The sequence below is a fragment of the Pangasianodon hypophthalmus genome, chromosome 23 (assembly GCF_027358585.1).
Source record: "Pangasianodon hypophthalmus isolate fPanHyp1 chromosome 23, fPanHyp1.pri, whole genome shotgun sequence".
In the NCBI taxonomy this organism is placed as follows: domain Eukaryota; kingdom Metazoa; phylum Chordata; class Actinopteri; order Siluriformes; family Pangasiidae; genus Pangasianodon; species Pangasianodon hypophthalmus.
Window position 1 is genome coordinate 10,502,703 of NC_069732.1, and position 21,682 is coordinate 10,524,384.

General features: G+C 39.1%; 1 protein-coding gene across 3 annotated transcripts in view; it reads right to left on the reverse strand.

Moving 5' to 3' along the window:
* Nucleotides 1-2,256: 2,256 nt before the first annotated feature.
* The window catches only part of col8a2 (collagen, type VIII, alpha 2), a 45,642-nt gene continuing 26,216 nt past the window's right edge, over nt 2,257-21,682 (reverse strand). For 2 of the 3 annotated variants that reach the window (XM_026930233.3, XM_053228459.1), the window contains 2 exons: nt 11,311-11,497; nt 2,257-7,295 (listed from right to left, as the gene is read on the reverse strand). In XM_026930233.3, coding sequence (XP_026786034.2) covers nt 5,392-7,295; nt 11,311-11,464 — 2,058 coding nt within the window. In that variant the 5' untranslated portion in view covers nt 11,465-11,497 and the 3' untranslated portion in view covers nt 2,257-5,391. Of the gene's footprint in view, nt 7,296-11,310; nt 11,498-20,264; nt 20,323-21,682 lie in introns of all 3 variants that reach the window. The other variant, XM_053228460.1, reaches the window with a different exon arrangement.

Consider the following 21,682-nt stretch of genomic DNA (forward strand, 5'->3'; position numbering starts at 1 on the left):
GTCGTCGTGACGTCATATTTACGTCAAAACGCCCTTTGACAATTTTTTCCAGGGGCGTGACGGTGAGAGTGACTCGGTCATAAGATTTATCTTGCAAGAAGTTGTTCATCAGAACCGTGTGTACTATTCGGTTGCATGAGGCCTTGATAACTCTTTGCGTAATGTCCTCGACACGTGTTACAACTATAATTTCAGAAAAAAAAAGAAAAGAAACGTACTTGTACAACGGCCAAGATATGCCTCAGGCCTGAATGAGTCATAGAGTCAAGTGACTGGAAAAGTGAATCACACATGACGTAGAATAAAAGATGAAAGAAAATCTTTAGTTCAATGAAAGAAAATCTTCAGTTCACGCATGACCTACTCATCTTGCTTATTAAATCATCTCACATTTACATTTGGTCCTACGAACAAGTCATGTTTTTCAAATTTTCAGCTTAATTGTGTATGGTGCATATTAAGAAATCTATATATACACTGTAGGGCCAAAAGTTTGTGGACACCTGATCATCACACACGTGTGGGCCTTCTCCAAACTGTTGCCACAAATTTGTAAACACACAATTGTACAGGATGTATTTGTATGCTGTAGCATTACAATTTCCCTTCAGTGGAACTAAGAGGCCCAAACCTGTTCCAGCATGACAATGCCCCGTGCACAAAGAGAGCTCCATGAAGACATGGTTTGCCAAAAGTTGGAGTGGAAGAACTCGAGTGTCCTGCACAGAGCCCTGACCTCAACCCCACTGAACACTTTCAGGATGAACTGAAATGCTGACTGCACTCCAGGCCTCCTTGTCTGACATCACTAATGCTCTTGAGGCTGAATGAGCAAAAATCCACACATCCACATTCCAAAATCTAACGGAAAGCCTTCCCAGAAGAGTGCAGGTTGTTATAACAGCAAAGGGACAAAATCTGGAAGGGATGTTCAACAAGCAGATATGATTGTAATGGCCAGGTGTCCACAAACCACTTTGGCCATATAGTGTGTGTGTATGTATATACAGTATATATATATATATATATATACATGTGTGTGTATAGAAATTTGTTATTAATATTTCAGTGTATATATATACTGATTGCCACTCATTTGTCATTTCCTTTTACTTAAAGAACACCAGAGAACAGTGACAGAAATGAAGGTGTATAACCTACGGTTAGTTTCACATTTATTTTTAAAAGTTGTGCATGACATAAAGTGGACACACCTACAGCTGACACTCTGAGAGCAGGACCCATCTCTCAGTCATCACAGCACTGACTCATCCTTTAAAGGACAATGACAATGCCCATGACATGGCATGTGAGTCATGACTTGATTCTGTAGGAAGTCAGGGAGAGGGCTTGACTGATTTCCACAATAGCAAATAATGTTTAAAATGCACCACATCCCCACCAAATCCAAACAGACTCAACAGTGGCATATTAACCACGCTAAATAATGCAGCAAAGGGTTTAATACGAGCTTGTTTTCAGCTGTGTTTCTCACTGTCAGTGTGTCCTTTCTCGACTCTGTCATTTTAGGTATCCTAGAGAAGAGCGTCTTGGACTGGTACCAGGTGTTCTGACAAAATGGCCTATTTAGGGGTCCTAACATTTGTTTCTGCACATACACACTTCACTTTTGCATGCCTATAAATTCACATCTTCATATATTCCAATGATGGAGGCTCTTTCTGATCATAAGCCTACCAAAATATGCTGCATGTTGTTCTCCGCTGGAGGCATGAAGGTCACAGTAATAAAATATACAAGATAGCACAAAATACTTGCTGTACTGTTTTATTATTCCCAGCGGAAAGTAGCTCATGCATTCTCAAAAAAAGTGTTACCAATTCTTTTAATGCATGCACACAAAGTCACTAGAATTACCAAATGATGCTAATTCACTAATTTGCATATTCATTGATTGACATGAGCATTTGCATATCAAAACATTACATGAAGAAGGAATAGAATAGAATAGAACAGAGTTTTATCAGAATAGAAAATAATAGATTATAACATATGTCTCATCGAAAGAAGTTGTCTTTGGTCATGACACCACAAAACAACTGTTTACCTATTTACAAAATGTTAAACAATTTATATTAGGAATGCAGACAAAAAGAAGCAGGGGTAGTAAATATTTGGGAAATAGATTTAAAAGAAATAAGTTACAAATAGAGTTACAATTATAGATGGGACAACAATGGTGATCAGGGATTGGTTGTTGGGAACATGGGTTAAAAAACACAAAAAATACGATCATCATTTGTACAAGAGAATCTTTATTGATGTTGCATCAATACTATCAAGTATTGCAGATGTATAAACTGACAAAACCTTTGATCAAAGGAGTGCATTCAATAGCTAATGTCTATCGCACAGCATAAATGCAATAGCCATGTATACGACACAAAATCCTATAGAATGATACATAGTACATTTTAAAAAAAAATAACTAAAAGAAATAATGGTGAAAAATATTCCTTAAGCAAAAATAGTAAGCTAACTACAATGAAACGCATTAATGTTGTTAAATAGGTTAATAATAATAATAATAATAATAATAATAATAATAATTAATACAAACATACATACAAAGAATTATTTGTATGTTTTATTTATGTGGGTGTTCAGAAGGCATTCTTGTCGATTTATCACATATGCTTAAATATACCTTCATTAAGTTCATGTGCAAATGGGACCAACTATTGTATTTATCATGTTCATAACAACAAACATCCCTTACAAACGGAAGCAAAGATTTTCATTATTTTAAAATAAAATAAAATAAGAAAACAGTTAATAAAATAAAAAAACAGTTCTGAAAGGACAATAAAGGACTCAGTGTCACTCAAGAAATTGAAACAAAAGCTGTAATTTAAACAGACAATAAGAAGCAGGTTTGACAATATAGAAAACCAGAACTTTACATACATGTTTAAAAATGGTAATTAAATGAAAATAGTTGAAAAAAAAATCATCTTAAATGTTATTATTCTTTTGCCACAAGAAAAGCATCATACTCATCTTGTGGGAGTAAATATCTGAAAGACAGACATAAGCTGCTGAGAAAATGCTGATAGACCACACTGGTATATTTAGCAGAATATGTAGTAGCCCTAGTAAATCATGATGATTTGAATCATATTTTTTATTTTTTTTAATTTATTTTTTGCTTCTTTTTATTTTTCCTTTATATATTTATTTTATTTACTTATTATTGCTCTGCTCTGATTCAGTCTTGACATCATAGGACTGAAGTATATTAGACAAACTTTGTATGGCTCTGCTTTATCAGGAACTCTGCTGTATCTATTTATGTGGAAAAAAGGGAGGTGCCACATGCATAAACTTGTTTTGTACAAGCATAAACTTGTTTTGTTCATGCAATGCTTTTAACCAGCAAAGGCAAGTTGTGAGACAGTTATTGTCCTCCACTTTAGCTGTCTCTCTTTCATCATGAGTCGATCTAAAATTCAGCACAGCAAAATTGAAAATATTGAAAATAATTTTAATTAAAAACATTAATGTATTTTTGACAGTATCATTTACATCATTAGCTGTCTTTGCACCACAGCTGAAGCACTGTGCAAATCGTATGTATTTCATTATCCTTTGCTGGTTTATAATAATAATAATAATAATAATAATAATAATAATAATAATAATAATAATAATAATAATAATAGGGTGATTCCTGCATCATCTGTATCATCAACATTTTTAAAATCCAGAGTCTGATTGCTGGATAAAACATTCTTAATGTTTTATTTTTCTATGTTTATTTTATATATCTTAATGTTTTATTATATTGCTGATCTTAGTAACTAATAATACTCCCAATTCTATGAGAACAGAGCAAATATAGGCTGGAGCATACTGACACTTTTTTTGTAAACTTTAGATGCTGATATGGCTCTAACTCTATTGTAAAGCCTGTTGTAATATCTTTTTTCTTTTCACAGTAGTCTGGATAATTTTCTGTCTGCATAATTCACACTGAACCAGTCAATGCAATAGTATGGCAACAGTTTATTCACGTATTTCATTTAATTTGGTAAATGTGAAAAATGGCATGGCATGACTTTGAAATAAAACGTAATATATTGATCCAAAGAATAGAAATTACAGTATAGGTGGCTAAACAGCGTCTGTGTCTGTTGCAAAAAGATACTGCACTTAATAACACTCAGGAAACCACTATGTCTGGTTCCTTGTATACTAGCACATAAGAATGACTTAATATTTTAATATATTTTAATACATAAACCCAGTGCATTCATTAAATCCGTTCATTTAATATCTGTCTACAAAATTTATGAACTGATTTATATGTAGTAAGTTTTGTGTGAATTGTTACCATAGTTGGGAAGTTAGAAGTAATTCAAAAATGTATCACCTATGGATTACTAGACATATCAAGCACTTAGCTATTTAATATTGAAGATGATTAGTTTTTTAGAAAGTACATAATTGATAAATTGGATAATTGCCAATATCATGTTATGCCTTTATCATGGACTGTCAGAATATTAACAAAGTTAGAGCAAAGACTGATTTACATATGTTATACAAGCAAACATATGTTAACAGACAAACAATTAACTCTTGGTTATTTGCTGAAATGTTATCATAAAATATATGCTAGCATTATAGGGAGAGATAATACTCATGATGTCATTAGTATTGTTACACATCAGAAGCTCAGTTTGCATTCAAAGTAAACATTTTGAATTGTCAAGTAAAGCCTTCCACTTCAAGGAGAAGAACAATAAACTCCACATAGATGCCACCAAATCAAAAGGAGTAGCAATGAATTGTATCCTTTGTGACTGTAGGCAGATTAAACAAACTATTTTTTAATTTAGTCATTTAAAATTACCAGGCTAGTACAGATAAAATGATATATTTTTTTTATTTTTACAAATAATTTGTGAAATACGACAGTGAGTTGGAAGCCTGTTATTTAAAGGGAAAAAAAGAAACACTGAGTTCAAACTAAATGTGACTGCAATCAGGGGAACACACTCCCCAGAGTCAAAGAGATGGAGTTCAATTAGTCATTTTGGCAGAGCGTGCAGTCACATGGGTAAAACTGTTAGTTATGCATTGGCTGATTCCAATAAACAATAACATCAAGTACATGAATAAAACAATAACAGCAACAACATTAATACAACAGTTATAATAACATACTGTGTGCAGAAGATACCAAACACACTTAAAGTAAAACCATAATCAGACCTTTAAAGCGCTAAAACAGATACAGCATAAAGTTTCCATGTCCTAAATTTATCTTGGTTTTTATGATGTTCAGTCTCTCCTGTTTTTGTTGTTACAGGTGTTACGTGTGTGACTGCAGACCACTAGATAATAAATGATGAATAAGATGGCCTGTTATGTGGGGCACAGTAGGAAGCCTGAGAAGGATGAATGAATATACTCAGTGGAGTAGAGCCCATTTGCTTGGTCGGATGGCATCTGCACCCAAACTTGGTCATTTTCTTTTAGCTCCAGCACTGCACTACCTGATGCCTGGTCCATATAGCCCTTCTTGTATTCATCATATGTGTATGTGGCAGGCACATTGTTTCTGTATAGTGCCACCCACAGGCTGGTTCCCTTTACATGAACATGGTAAGAAAAGTAGTAAACTCCAGGCATTGGGCTGGTGAAGATGCCAGTGGCAGGGTTATAAGCATTCTGCCCATTGTAGAGAGTCCTGTCAAATTTGATAGGCATACCAGATGGTGGAAAGGGTGTTGTGAGAATAGCAGTGAAAGCAGGAGCTGCAGTAGCAGAAAGCTCAATCCTATATTGTGGTTTTCCATTTTGACTTGGTATTGTCTCTCCACCAACATCAAGCCCTGACACTGCCACTTTGGTATCTCCATTAGAAGGACCCGGTGGGCCGGGTGGGCCGGGTGGACCTGGAAGACCTCGAGGACCACTTATTCCAGCAGGGCCTGGTTTTCCTTGTGGCCCCTGTGGACCTGATGTTCCCTGATCCCCATTCTTTCCATTTCCTGGGGGTCCTGGTGGGCCTTGCTCTCCTTTCAAGCCTGGAATGCCCTGTGGTCCCATATGTCCTGTGGGCCCTGGTAGCCCAGGAATCCCAGCTATACCACGTGACCCTGGGGGCCCTGGAAGGCCATTTTCTCCTTTGGGGCCTTGAGGCCCAGTCAGTCCAGGATTACCAGGCAAACCAATGTGACCAGCATCACCTTTAGGACCTGGTTTTCCAATGGGTCCACTTGATCCAGGAAGCCCTTTATCCCCTGGGAGGCCAGGCTTACCCGCCAAACCACTGGGACCCTGATCCCCTCTTAGTCCAGGCAAGCCAGGAGGCCCTTGGGGACCAAAGTCTCCCTTCAGGCCAGGCAAGCCATGTTTTCCTGGAAGACCCATTGGACCTGGTAAACCTGAAGGTCCTGGCTGCCCAGCTGGCCCCGTATCCCCTGGTAGTCCTCCTATTCCGGGTTCCCCTTTATCACCTTGAGCTCCTGGTAATCCAGCAGGGCCTCTGTCTCCTTTCTGTCCTGCAAGACCAGGTTTACCATAACCAGGAGCCCCAGGAAACCCATTAGGTCCCCTTAGGCCTGGTTCACCTTTTGGTCCAATTTGACCTGGTCTACCAGGTACACCATCCAACCCAGGTTTTCCCACTCCAGGTGATCCAGGTGGCCCTGGCAGTCCTGCAGACCCAGGTTTTCCTGGAAGACCTTGGTCCCCTGGAAGCCCCGGGTTTCCTTTCTGTCCAGAAGGCCCAGGTGGCCCATTCAGTCCAGGTTTTCCCACACCTGTATTACCGGGAGGTCCAGGGGGTCCCTGAAGGCCATTAGGTCCTCTTAGGCCTGGTGGACCTGGATTGCCATTGCCATTTTCTCCTTTGTCTCCTTTCTCACCAGGCAAACCACGACCACCTTTTGGTCCTGGTTCACCCATAGTTCCTGGTGGGCCCCGAATTCCAGGGAGCCCAGGTTTGCCATTTAATGAGAGACCTGCAGGACCAGGTGCTCCTGGTTGCCCTGGTAATCCACGTAGCCCAGGCTCACCTTGAAGTCCCTTGTCACCATCATTTCCTTGTGGTCCTTTGGGTCCAACCTTTCCTGGCAGACCAGGTAGTCCTGGTTTTCCAATTCCTGGCAACCCTGATGGGCCCTGGGGTCCTGGCTGACCATTGAGACCTGGTTTCCCTATTCCAGGTTTCCCAGGTAATCCTGGGGGCCCAGCTGGTCCTCTGGGTCCTGGCTTTCCTTGTGGGCCAGGCTCCCCTTTCACTTCCATTGCAGGTGGATACTCTGGGAAAGAAAATGAAAATTAAAGTACATTTTTTCAGAAATTGACAGACACATCGACCTGCAGACCCATTTAATTAATTTTAGTAAAATTTATCAAATTAATTCAACACTATGTAGTAAAGTTTACATGCACTCCGCTTGTGGCTTAATGGCTGATGGTGGCAAGCTAGCTGGCTAAATAAACAGCAAAACTAGCATATCTGGCTGCTCCCGATGTGTGTATTTTTTCTTACCTAATCTATGTTCTCTGTTCTCTTGTTGCCTGACGTGTATGTGATTATCTGATTTGATTTGTGCTCTCTTTGATGTCTTTTAATTAATTAGCTAGTGTAACTGGTTAGTTTGCTTTTATCAGCTATGTGTACCAGAAAGTTGGGGTGGGACCTCTGACTATGCTATTTTAAGTACCTTTTCACCAACTAAACTACAGCAATCTCCATGTCAACTGAAAAAATACAGTTATACAGTACAAAGTGTCACTAATGCGAAGAATCATTGTTGCATAGCATTACTGGTGCCTTGCCTATGGTAATGCCACAATGATTGGGTTATTGGGTTAACCTGATAGCTTTCTAAATGCGAGAGTATGTTAGTTACAAAACTGGGTGAATGAAGTGCTTTGCCTAAAAAAAGAAAAAAAAAAACTTTTCTTTTATAGATTTAGAGCCTACTTTTTCTTTCATAGATTTTTTTAGATCCTACCATCACCCCCTCCCACCCTCAAAAAAACTATGATTGTCATATCTTCTTAAAACTTAATAGTTAATGTGACACACTGATACTTACTTACACTGCCCACACCCCTGTGGTGGAAGTTTGTGAACAGATTGACATTTTTTATAACAAGCACTTATGGATAAATAGGTTGATTACCAAATGTGATTTTACTGACTAGACTATTCTTTTTAAGAAGTGTTGTAACCGCTGTTTAACTACAACTATTAACACAATGTCTTGTCAATTGCTTTTACCAGCCTTAAGATAAAATTAAATAAGATGCTAGCCTGGTTTTATCTGAGGGATTTGGTGTTAGTTTTGGGGCTTACTTTCAAAACTGCTCATCATAATAACTTTTGCTTCTTGCTGAATTATGTAGCTTTTTACATAAACAGTAAAATCACTCCAGTTTTGTGTCCTCTGTGGCATAATCTCTTCTATCAAAGACATATTTAAAACACCTAATAAACGCAGGCAGCTAGCAAGTTTTATTCCTCATGGGTTGCTTTTTAAGAAAAAGAGGGCATATGGAGCTCAGTCAGAATTAATCTGAGGGATGTAAAATGTTAGTAAAGACTAAAACAAATAAATTGTTGTTATCCATTGCATAACACTGCTGTTGATCACAGATTCTCTATGGTGCCTTTGAAAATACACAATAAATAAAGGTCTAGAAACACTATTTAAAACCTCATCTTTAAATATTTAAATGAAAAATGTATATAGTATGCAACATAAACACACAAGAATGTAAAAAGATAAGGCAAAGGATATTCCCTTTGTTTCTTCTGTTTTATTTGTATCATCCACTAGATGGTGGTACGTGCATTAGCCTACTACAGTCAGCGCTCCGGCCTTGCGGACAAGATTCTGAATTTGTTCTGCTTTACTGAAATGGTAGAACATCAAGCCTCTGCCGCCTACAGACAAGTATTTGGTTCAAAATAAGACAAATATAGCTTTAAAGAATTATGAAATACATTTTCAACAGTGATGGGCTGTAGTGGTCTTATTACTATTCCTACTTTGTAATGGTTAATTTCCAGGTTTCACAGATGTTTCATGCATGCTGTGTTTCACAGATGACAATCAAAGACAAGACAAGAAAAAAAAAAAAACTTCAGTGCTTTGCACTTGTTACACTGTACATTGTACTTAGGTTTGTACCTTGGGGGCAATACCTAAGAGTAGAATGCTACAAGAGAAGGCTTCTCTTTCAGAGATGGTTTTGGGTAGAACTAATTAGAACTGTCCAAAGAACCCTCTAGGAACACTTTATTCTAAGAGCGTAGTATTAATTAGTTCAATCCTAATTCAAGTTTTATATTCATCAATCTAATAGCGCATTAAGGAAGAGTGTTCACACACACACACACACACACACACACTGACCAATAACACAGGTAACAGCTACCAGATGCTCAGATGGGCAACTCTTTTGTAGCTAGGTCAGTCAAGGCTTTATCAGCATTTGCCAAGTCTGAATGTCCATCAGAACAAACTGCTGCAGGCCACATACTATATTTATACATTTCTACTCAAGAGTTCATGCACATCTTTTCTGAATGACCTTTTAACATTTCCAATAATAATTTTTTTTCTACCAAACTCACACTGTCTTCTCTTTATTTTATACAATCCTCAAAATATAAGGAAAATGCATGAACCAAAATTTGTAGAAAGTAACTTTGATAAATGTATTAAGGTTCATAAGTTACTTTGTCAAGTCAAGTTATAATTTACTTTGTCAAGATCTGGAGTGCCTGAAGTATCTTCTTCATTTGTTTATTTGACGTGGGAGATCATGACACAAAATGCTGCTGTCTAATATTATTTCTGTGAGTAAGACTTAGGGAGAAGGAAAGTATTCTAATGAGCTACTAGGGAGGCTATTTTGCTGAATAGTCCAGACATTCATATAAAACCTCTATGTCTGTCAAAAGCTCAGGACTGTAAACATTACTCCATTCTCTCACTCTCTCACTACTTGTGAAATAGATACTGCCTAGCTTTAGTAGTTGAGAAAGAAGTGTTCTCATCCTACTGCCTGCCCTGGCTTTCTCATCATATCCTGGCTCCCTCAGCCTTTCACCATGCTTTCTGACACTATTTCCTTCCCCTCCTTTCCCTTTTGTTACCCTCCCAAGGATTGAAGTATATGCACCTGTGATATACTGCTCCAAAGGGAGTTAACTTGAACCCTCTCAATCCCCCTCTAGCCTTTTCTTTTCTTCTTTATCCCCCTCTGATACTTTCACAATGCTCCTCATAAATCATAGAGGTGAGAGGAGACACTAAACAACAACCTGTTCCTGTCCTCTCATTGTTCATCTTTGCTACTCCCTTAGTCTGACACACTTTTGGCTCTTCTTCCTGACCACTCACTGCCTGGAGAAAGTCTACTGCTCAGGCTAAAGGCACAGAGATTAGGTTGTGTGTCCAAGTGTGACACATTCAAGGAATTGCCTATGTGGCACTCTTATAGGTACAAAGGAGACACTTTGAAACTTTCGAACTGTTTTTTTGTCTAACAAAAAAAAATCTTACGTTTAAACCTAATTTTATGAGCATAATAACCAATCTATCTGAGTTTATTTGCTTGAATTTATTTGATGTGTTGCTGTGGTGAATTTATATTTAAATGACTGAGCCCACCCACTGTGTTACTCAGTTTAGCCAATGAGAAGCACTAAAGGCTCTTGCAATTGGCTAGTATAGCTTAGCTGTGCTGCTTGTACCTTAGCTAGCCATCAAAAAATGTCCAAGTAAAAGTTAAGTTGTGTGCATTCATATACAACGAAATTCAACACTGAATGGCTAGCATTATCTCCTGATTATGGATGCATTCATCAAGACAAACTGGAAGCCTACGAATTTTACAGTGACGTTTGCAAAAAAATGTCTCAGCTGTGCTAAACAAGGACAAACAGGTCTCAAAGGTTGCATCAATGGTGTGGAGCACAGATAGAAAAAGAAGACCATGGCAGACATGGCTTCATTGCAACCCTCCCAAACACTCCACGACTACAAGACAAAAAGGGTTTATTTTCAAACTTTTTCATTGACTAATTGGAGTGCTTCAATGCTATAGTGATGACATTAATGCTAAAACATGGTAATTTAAAGTATTTCAGATAAATATATTTATATGTGTATGTCAGTACAATTATTTTAGAGTTTTGGCAGTTTTGACAGCATTTTTAGTAGTTTTTGAAAAATCTCACACAATGGAATTTTCTGAACTTTTCTGAGAGGTATGCAATTAATGTGCTTTGTTCAGTTACTTAGCAACACTTACCAAGATACTGACCCTTCCCCTCTCTGAAGGGAGGGCCGACTGGACCCTTCATCATAGGCTGCACGTACTTCATCTGGGGCATAGGGGCATAGCCACCACACAGAGCATTACCCCCCAACATTAGCAGCAGCACACATGTGGATACCAGTGTCATGGTTGCCTGTCTTCTTTGCTCAGAATCTCCAAACTGTGAAGAGAAAAACAGAATGAATAAGTGACATTCCACTCCTTATCAATTCCTTTAAAGGTAACATCTGCACACACAATTTCACAAGTCTGTTGGTAAAATCCAATTATCAGTTCTGAAAGCCAGATGTGCCAAAGGGCTTTTGGAAGCTAAAACACATATATCACTCCAGAATAGTTGAGCTATGCTTAATAATATTAGGTGTTTGATTCTCACAACCTGCCATACTTCTAGTTATGAATGAGGCCTTATTACTTCCTGAGACTTTTCATACGTAAGTGCTAAAAATTCCACTCCAAAATCTTTTCAGATGCCATATTTATATTGGCTTAATTGATATGTTTGGTTAAGTCCTTAGCCCACCAGATGTAGAGCTAGGAGCTGGAGAGATACTCTGTAACATTGCCAAACATAAACCATTCATGCTACAGGGACTTGAAAGGTGATAGCTACCTTATGACTGAGCACTGACTAAGAAACATTGCATATCGGATAGCATGGAGGCTTCATTCTTCATGGTTGGTTGTGGGCGGATAACTGAGTAGTTCAAGTTTGAGCTAACATGAATAAGAATGTTTGCCTTGCAAGGGTTGGGCTCAGTGGTCTTGACTGTCTGTTTGTTTAGCTTGTCGTTCCTGGTGACAGCTGTACCTGTTTACTTTATTTTGTTCCAGGAACTAATTTTTTATTTTATCCTCATGTTACTCATCATACCATGCCTACATTTCATCAGGTGTAAGGGACAGGCCATTAGGTGGAAGCAGACAGGCAGTGATGGGAATAAAAAAAATCACTGGGCCCTTAAACTGGGGATATCCAGGATTTGAGGCTATGTTGAGGCTATGTCTGCTGTACATTTCTCTGGAACTGATACCCTGTTCAACTCTCCACATATGTATAGTTTCTTTAGACACTCAGTCAAGCATTACTATTATCCTTGGACTCATCTTTTCCACTTGTCCCGATGGTTTCCAGACGGTTTCCCTTTTGGTCAAACAAACCTGTACTTTTATTGAATGTGACAAGCACTCCGGAAATCAAAATGTCTCCCAGCTCTCCACATCAGTGCTGCAGAAGTTTCCCAATAAGGAGGTCCTGCTGGACAGAACAAAGACACTGCTCATAGGAGCATTTCAAGAATCTTGTCTGAAGGAATCATGGACATCCATTCCATGGTTTCAACGGTTTATGGGTTTCAGCTTGCCCATGAACTTAAGTGTGGTTGTATTTGAATCTTGGATAGCCTTGTTTGGACACTTTACTAATCTACTGCACTTCCTCATTCTTTGTGTGGTTTGACGCTGTGAATTATAACCACAATCCTTAAAAAATGCACAGAATGCAACATGCAATCAATACAATGTTGACTAATACTGAGTGTTAGTGCATAAATGTAGAACTTTGTTGTCATCTTTAATTGATTTTCCTGGTAATTCAGTCTGGGAACTAATTTATAATCTACCCTTACTGTAATGTTCTCGTGATCAGTGATCACTGCCTCAATGTAGAACAACTACACGTTCTAATATGGTGCCTGGGCACATCTAACTAATTTAAAACAGATTCAGAAAATACACTAAACCTTTTTGGGAAGGAAAAGTGCACACTGCAGTGTGCACATGTAAAAGAAATTATTGAATATAAAATTTGTCCTGAATTTAATGCATGTCTGTCTCAAATCAGGGAAACATGGCAAAGAGCAAATCTGTCTAGAGCTACACCTTTCTGGCTCAATGTCTTTCCCCCCAGCAAAGCTGTAAAGGTCTGACTTCATGGTCTGAACACAGACGGGAGAAGTCTCAGCCATGCCATGTTTTCCCACTCAACACGGCTCCAAACAGGGCATTCTGTGCCTGCTTGCTTTGCCAAACTCACTGCGGTTCACTGGCTTTCTCCTCTTTTATCATTTTCATTTATTATTATTATTATTCCTGGAAGAGGGATGAAGGGTCTGTTTGGCTCCCAGAGGAAATGGTTAGGCTGAAATCTCATGGCGAGGTCTCTTAGCGGTGTGCGATTTTTTTCTGCCATGGTGAGCACATAGTTCTGTGGCTTGCCATCGGGTTTTACTGCCATGTAAAGATGTGAAGTTCAGAAACCATGAGCAATAGTCATGTCTGAGCTTGCATCTGTGTTAGTGCTTGCGAAAAAACATACGCTTCCTCTTAGCTCAAATGTAGCTGTTTCCCACTCCAGGAAAAACACAATCACGAGACAGACTGGGAAGGAAAGCACAGAGGCCAGAGACAGAGGGAACAAGAGACAGAAAGAGAGAGAGAGTGGCGGTGGCAAATCAGTGTTCGGTGGTTGAATGCTTGGCTGAGGTTGCCTGTCGGGTGGTACTAATCCTAGTGGCTGTGGTTTTGTGGGGAGAGTAATTTAGATGTGTTTAACAGTGTACCCAACATGGAGCAGGCGTCCTAACACTCTCAGTGATCAGAATCAGACATGACTTTTGTTCCCCAGGCCAGCACAATCTGTTTATCAAATATTTTTCTTGAAAAGGGCTGCAGACACAGTTAAATAGTCTCACGCGATCTGTCTGGCCAAGTGTTCACCCGTGCATCCACACGTATTCACACACTCTCTGTTTACAATATATACTGAAACTGAGATCTAAAACATCCGTATGCACACATTGATGGATGATTGCCAAACAACTGGCCTATGAGGAAGATAAAAGCAAAGAACCTCTGAGAAGCCAGAGCCATTCATGACAATTAAAGGTATCCAACCTCCAACCAAGCCTAAAATGGACCAATCTGGCAGATGTCAGTGCATTTATTTAAAACAGATTTCTCAGAAAAAGGTCTCATACAAGAATATATGGTAACAGCCACCAAAATTTAAAACAGAAGTGCATATTTATTTTAGAAAAGGGTGGAAAATAAGGAAGCTTGCTACCAGTCCCTAATACACCTTGGACTTTCTTACACTGAATTAGCTATACTGTAAAATAGTTCAATACATCTTTACCTATTCCCCTAACACCATGTAATAGCAATAATACAGTGACATATCTTAACATAAGCCCTTTTCTGAAAGCATACAGTTCTTTGGGAGACAGAGAAACAAACTTCAGCTTGAAAATTTTTACCTTTTTCTCTTATATTGTACTGTAAAGCACTGCGGCCAAGACCAATAGTGTAATCTCTAAACCCAACATGGCAGCTCAGGTGACAACCAAAACACCAAAACCCCAAGAGCCATAAGTAAATACTCTCAGAGAAAAAGGTAGACCTTCTTTTCAACACCTTCATTCAGCATCAAGTGGCCCTTACCAATGTTTATGGAGTGTGTACTGCACACTAAAACCCACAAAGAGCCTTGTGGACCAATGCCCTTCTCAGGTGGAGACACAGTAAGCACCAAGGGCACTGAAGATATCCATGACAGTGGATACAATCTTCTATTACAAACCACATAAGCAATGCTTTTGTCCTCCAAACTCATACAGTAAAAACATTTGTAATAAACACAGAACGTGTGAGGTTAAGTAAATGCGTATGTGTGTGTTTTTGAATGGTGTGTTTTGAGGGTACATATCTGGCGCTTACTGAGGACAAGGGAGAGCAGGAAAATGAGCATTAGTTTTTTATATTGAGAATCCTCTTTTCAGCAGAAGGTAAGCCCCAAGAGGGACTGAGTGGCACTTTGCTTAGCAGCCTTCTCTTCTCCACCATCAACATTCAGTTGCTTATTTTTTAAACCTAGTGTTTGTGAACTGCCACTTGTAATTCACCCGGAGAGCGCCATTCTGAATTGAGCAAACATAAGCAAGCAATTATGGCTGTGACGCTTGTTTTCAGCAGAGTATGCACTCACTTTTTTTGATGGCATGCCACATTAGTGGTGGCCCTAACCCAGCCCATGTGTTTCAATTGAAATGGAGGCCTGGCTAAATTGGTTCTCGGAGAGCGTTTCTCAGAGACGGTGGCTTGAGAAACAGACCACAAAAGGGGGTCTATACTTTGCAGCCATCTCCCTGCTCGGCTGACATTTAACAGAATCATTAGCAATAAATTATCCGTTTAATGCTGCAGGAGCTTGCTGAGGCATGACGTAAGCTGTTTACACTCCTAGCGCAGGTTTGGCCCTCAGTTTTCCATCCCTCTCTCCATCAGCAGGGCTTCCAGCCTTCCCCAGCTCCCACAGGGGATTATGCAATGATCCTCAGCTAAGGCTCTCGTCAAGTGAAGTGACAGGCATGTTAATTTAATCACCCCTCCTTTGCAGTTCCACCTCATCCAAACAGGACTTCCACACACTGAGAGCAAGGGAGGTTTGGTAAGTGGTGCACAGGATGTGGAAAATGTTTCCCCGATAATTCAGATGTGAATGTCTTTCTCCTCCCTCTCTATAAATGCTCATTGAACCATAGCACAGAACAGACATAATTCATCTTGCTTGTATTTCGTTCTTGGCTTCAGGAATGATGCTTGGGCCTGGCGTAGATGCAGGAATACAGTTTGCAGGAACACACATTCACAAACACACTGCTTACTCTACAGAAGTGTGCACTGATGATAATCGGATGTGTTTCATCAGCATGGGCTTTAGTTAAGGTTTCAGGCTTCAGAAGCGGAGGTCATTATGGAGAAGTAAGCTAACAAGATATAGGCCACTAGGGTGTCCGGAAAAAAGATGTCGGAATATTTGGGAAGCTGGGTAGAACATTACAGTCTTACAACATGCTCTATATATATATATGAAGTGTGTAGTGCTATGTGTGTGTATGTGAGTGTGTGTGTGTGACCCAAAAGCCAAGAATGATCCTGATCAGGATAAAGTGGTTACTGAAGAAGAATGAATGAATATGTGTGCGTATACAGAGAAAGGCATTTCAGAGAAATGTATGAAAATGATTAACTGACTTGTTTCAAGGTTCTTCCCTGTATAAGTAAAAAAAATATAGATGAAGTAATAAGAAAGAGTGCACACTGCTTTGTTGTTAAACTCTTTTGGTGTCTGTGTAGTGGGCGGCCTGGACAGAGTCCATTTCAGCTATGACTTGAGCTGTGACTGTACAGGCTGTAACATCTGGTCACTCTCTCTGTTTCTCTCTCTCTCTCTCTCTCTCTCTCTCTCACACACACACACACACACACACACTTTTTATGATCCTTTTAGTTTAAAAAAATCTTATTTGTTAAAGAAAATGTTAAATTGGATCGCCCACTGGATGTCCCACAAGATCAAAATTATCATTTTTTCAATTGTCACAGATTTGGTCCACATAAAGAGATTAGAACATTCCCTCTCACACCCACACACACATGTAAGCCACAGTTGAGATACACATTGATCTTTCTCCAGACATGACTTTTCAACCAAACTATTCCACATTTCACCTTCAGTCATGAGAAAAGACAATAAAAGCATTTTAGTCGAGCCAGTAAACATTTTCTGAGACAGATAAATGACTGTGGAAGGGAAATTGGTAATCTCCTACTGAGATGAACTTTGTTTCAGTATTTGTGGAGAAACATCATTAAGGCAGATGAAAATACAATCCAGGTGTTACCTTAAGACAAGACAGCTTAGCTCACAGGAAAGCACAACCATTCTTTCCTATTTTGCAGGAAAGGAGGGAAAAATTGTTTGTAAAAGAGCATTCACAATCAGAAACTGATGTCTGGGGTTCTTAAGAATCCAGAGGGAACTAGAGAGAATAAAGACAGAAAGAATTTCTAATGATTTAACCACTTGTGCTCTGTTACAAACTTTGGCTTTTTATCCAGTAGTTACCAGACAATGTATTATATGTTATTATATTATTAAGCTAATATTCTAAGAGTCGAGAGTGGAAATGTTGATTCCTTGATATTTTGGAGGTCGATAACACAATGACAGGTCAATAGTTTTTCACACACACACAAACATTTCACACACACACACACACACAAACACACACACACACACACCATGTCTTACTATCTTTGCGAGGACCTTCCATTGACATTATGCCAAAGGGCATAATTACATAATTATAGATATTATATAATTGCAGCTAATCAATGCTACACCTAAACTTAACCCTGACCTTAACCTCAGTAAACAAAAGGAAACCTTTGGCTCTTTCAGGTTTTTTTTTTTAAATAAAAGCAGCAGTTTTTGTAAAAAAAAAAAAAAAAAAAAAAAAAAAAAAAAAAAAAAATCATATGGAAACCAGCCAAATGTCCCCACAAGATTAAAGCTGTCAGATATTCTTATATTTGTGTGGACATTTGATTATACACTATATGGCCACGTAAAAGTATGTGGGCACCTGACCATCACACCCATATGTGGTTCTTCCCCGATCTGTTGCCAGAAAGTTGGAAGCACACAATTGTCTAGAAGGTCTTTGTATGCTGTAGCATTACAGTTTCCCTTCACTGGAACTAACCTGTTCCAGCATGACAATGCTCCTGTGCACAAAGCGAGCTCCATGAGCACAGGTTTGTCAAGGTTGGAGTAGGAGAAATCAAGTGGCCTGCACAGAGCCCTGACCTCAACTCCACTGAACACATTTGGGATGAACTGGAATGCACCCCAGGCCTCCTTGCCCAACATCAGTACCTGACCTTACTAATGCTCTTGTGGCTGAATGAGCAAATCCCCACAGCCATGCTCCAAAACCTAGTGGAAAGCCTTCCCAGAAGAGTGGAGGTTATTATAGCAGCAAACAGGGACTAAAGCTGGAATGGGAGCAAGCACGTACGAGTGTGATGGTCAGATGTCTACAAACTTTTGGCCATATAGTGTATCTTGGACCAAAACATTCCCCAAACACACCGCATGCCACGCCACCCTACAAACACACTAGCCCTTCATATTATGTGGCATAGCCAGCAGATAGAGCTCTAACTCTATACCATATCTATACGCCCCTCAAAATTCAGTCCCAATGTTAAATCTCAAACAAAAAACATCCCTTTTCATTTTAATTCAGTGGTCCAGTGTCTAAAATACAGCAAATGCTTGAAATAATCTAATTAGAGGCAAGATATTAAGCAGCTGCTGTAACATGTGAGATTGCTGTTTTTTTGTAGCTTTAATGTATAACTATAACAGACTCAGCTGGGTTTTCTTGCATGACCTCAGCGCTGGCTGTACCTTGGTCAAGCTGTCTATGGTGTGTGTTGTCTGTCTGTCTTTCCTCAGGCACAGACACAATATGATCCCTCTGTCCTTTTCTGCCTCCCCCATTAACAAGCTCTGTTTTTCCCCTTATGTCTCTATCATTTTCTTTCCTTTTCTTTCAGTCTATGATTTTTTGAAGTAGAACTGGCTAGATTACCTCTAACCTTTTCTTTTCCTTCTGTTCTCTCTCCTCCAAGCATCCCAATGCAGCCCCCCTCCCCATGCCGACCTTACCACAGCAGATTGCCTGTGTGAATGCTCTTATTGTGGGCTGCCAAGGCCTGATGAAGCTGAGGCCCCTTTTCTGCTCATGTCTCTGCCTTTAAACGCTGACACGTGCTGGCTGCTCATCATGCACATTTTCCTCCGGTGTTAAAGGAAGGACAAAGGCAAATGAAGAGTTAGCTGTATAAAAGGATTGATGAATGGACACAGGAGTGAATGTAGGAAGTGTGCAGCTTTGGTACACAGATGTGCTGTTCAAAGAACATCATCAGCTGGGTGTGTACTGTCTCCACAGTTTTGTGCCATGCATTCAATGTGGATGACAAATGGCTAGCCTTACTTGTCCATGTGGGTGGTACTTGTCAGTGAAGTGAGACTTATATGCATAGGCAAGCTCCCTGGATATTTTAATAGGGAGGAAAACATGTACATACCTATGTATAATGTAGCTTTGGGGCCCCAGGAATCTGCAGAGCTAGATTACTCTGGGATCCATATAGCAGAGAGGTGTTAGTTTTTATAAAGTATCACTGTATTTTCAACCTGCCATGACTGTAAAAACACAACTAAGCAATGGTTTGCTGTAAAAAATATCTGTTGTTACAGTATGTTTGTGTTTTCCTTTATTGGGTGGAACTGGTATCAATTCATGATTACTTTCAGAACTAAACATGACATCTTGAATTCTGTGAACAAAGATTAGTCTGTTGTGAGGATAGTATGTTTTGTGCATGTTTTCTGTCTTGTGGTTCGCATGAGAGCAGACACAACCGTAGCCTTGACCAGCCCGAGAATTTAGGTTGTTTAATCTTGTCAGTAAATTATCAGTTAACCGTATAGTTAACTGTCTAAAATGCTTGTATTATTCATTAATGAAAAGAAACATGAAGAAATTTAACATAATTCCAATATATCATTTCTAATGCCAGCTAGTTAGACACAGCTAACGCACTTCTTGCTCTAAGCATTACATTTCTTAAGTATCTGATTACAGTAGGCCTTTAAGGTTGCACAATATAATTATATTCATCAACTGAAAAAGCATTTTAACATTTACTCAGTTTTAGTTACATCTGTTCAACATATATTACTTATCTATGCTAATTAGTAGTTATGAGGCAGTTTTGTCTGAACGAGATATTATTAGTTGGGCCAATTTCACTTAATTAGTCACAACAGTGCAGCTTGTTCAGCAAAGTAAGATTTAGTCCCTAGCAGAATGTATCCACAAAAAGAATTGCTATTTTAATCAGTACTTTTTTGAGAAGATGGTTTCTTTTTCTTTTTTTTCTTTTTTTTTTTGTTGATTCTACAAAACCTATAAATCTATTAAATTAGAGACTGGATTTTGCCAGTTCATGCAAAAGCCTAACCAGATCTATGCATTTCTAGTGAACAATATAAAATTTTGCGTTACCGTATAATTGGCTTCCACGTAGGAACTCTTACTCAATCCAAAACTTCATTGATCTTTCCTAAGATGGAAAAAATAAATACTGGTTGTGACCTTCAGTATTTTTCAGAAGGACTGTTTGGTTCATGAATATCACATGATGTCTGATCCATTTTTGAGATCTAAATGAATTGTTAGGCTAAGGGTTTATATTGTCATAACCTGGATGTATTGTCCAACATGGGCCTCGAGACAGAAGTGCTTAGCATGGGCTACTCTTGACCATGGAGTCTCAACCCTGATCCATTTCAGACATGTGCCATGACAAACACAGTCATTTCTCTTCCTCTGTTGAATGGGCCAAGACACAAGGTAATCCTCTGGAATATTTTCGCAACCTGGCTGTCAGCAAAATTTGTCCAAGCTCCTCAATGGGAATGGAGGTGAGTGAGGGGATTATAATTTAATAAGATCCAGGAAATCTTTGTCAAATCCCACTGAATGGAATTAAATGTCTCAGTATTCAGATTGCAGACTGCAGGCTCAGTGAGAAAGTTGTTCAGCCTAAGCAGAGGATTCAGACTACAAGCTTGATCAGCCAGGTCTTCTCATCACTGTCTTCTGATGTGATGTGAAAGGAATTCAACATAATGCATAATGCTAACTTATCCATGCCTGTGGTAACAGTGTAATGGCTTGGCTTAACTTTGTCTACTCCAAAACATCCCTATAATGGAATTCATGCAGGCTGCTGTTATATTTACAGAGAGACTTCTATAAGGTCCCATTACACCTCCAATGAAGATCTTGGAAATACAGAAGCCCAGCTGCTTCCCCCCATCTGACAGAAATTAATGTACCGAAAATTATGGCCCCAAACTGTGAAGTTTATTTTTTGAAATCTGTGTGCAGTGTGTGCGTGCGTGAGTGCATGTGTGTCTTTGTGTATACACTTGTGTGGTTGAGAAAGTGGATGAGAGTATGTCTTGGGTATTTTGGCTATGTGGGAATGTGTTAAGCAAACTTTCAGTGGTCTCCACTGAAAGCACACATTGGCCAGTGAATAAAGCGGCATCGGCGTTTCATGTCAGTCCATTATATGGTGAAAAGTCTTTTGTTATTTGCCAGGAAAAATGTAAAGAGCCTAATTTGTCAAGGTTTAGTTTAAACAAACATGCAGTAACAATTGTTGGGACAACATTTATTCAATAGGACCCATATGGCCACATACCATTTTAAATGACCACTTTACAGGGGTCGGGTAATAAGAAGACTCGGGTAATTAGAAGATCAGAATCTCCTAGAATGCGTCATTATTTTCTTGGTCTCAAGCAGTCAAGCCTCTCCTCTACTGAACCTGAGATTTGTTTTTCCCATTTCGCTCGTGAATAGATGAACCTGAAACAAACAAGTAGGTTTGTCACCAGGACAAAAGTCTCCAG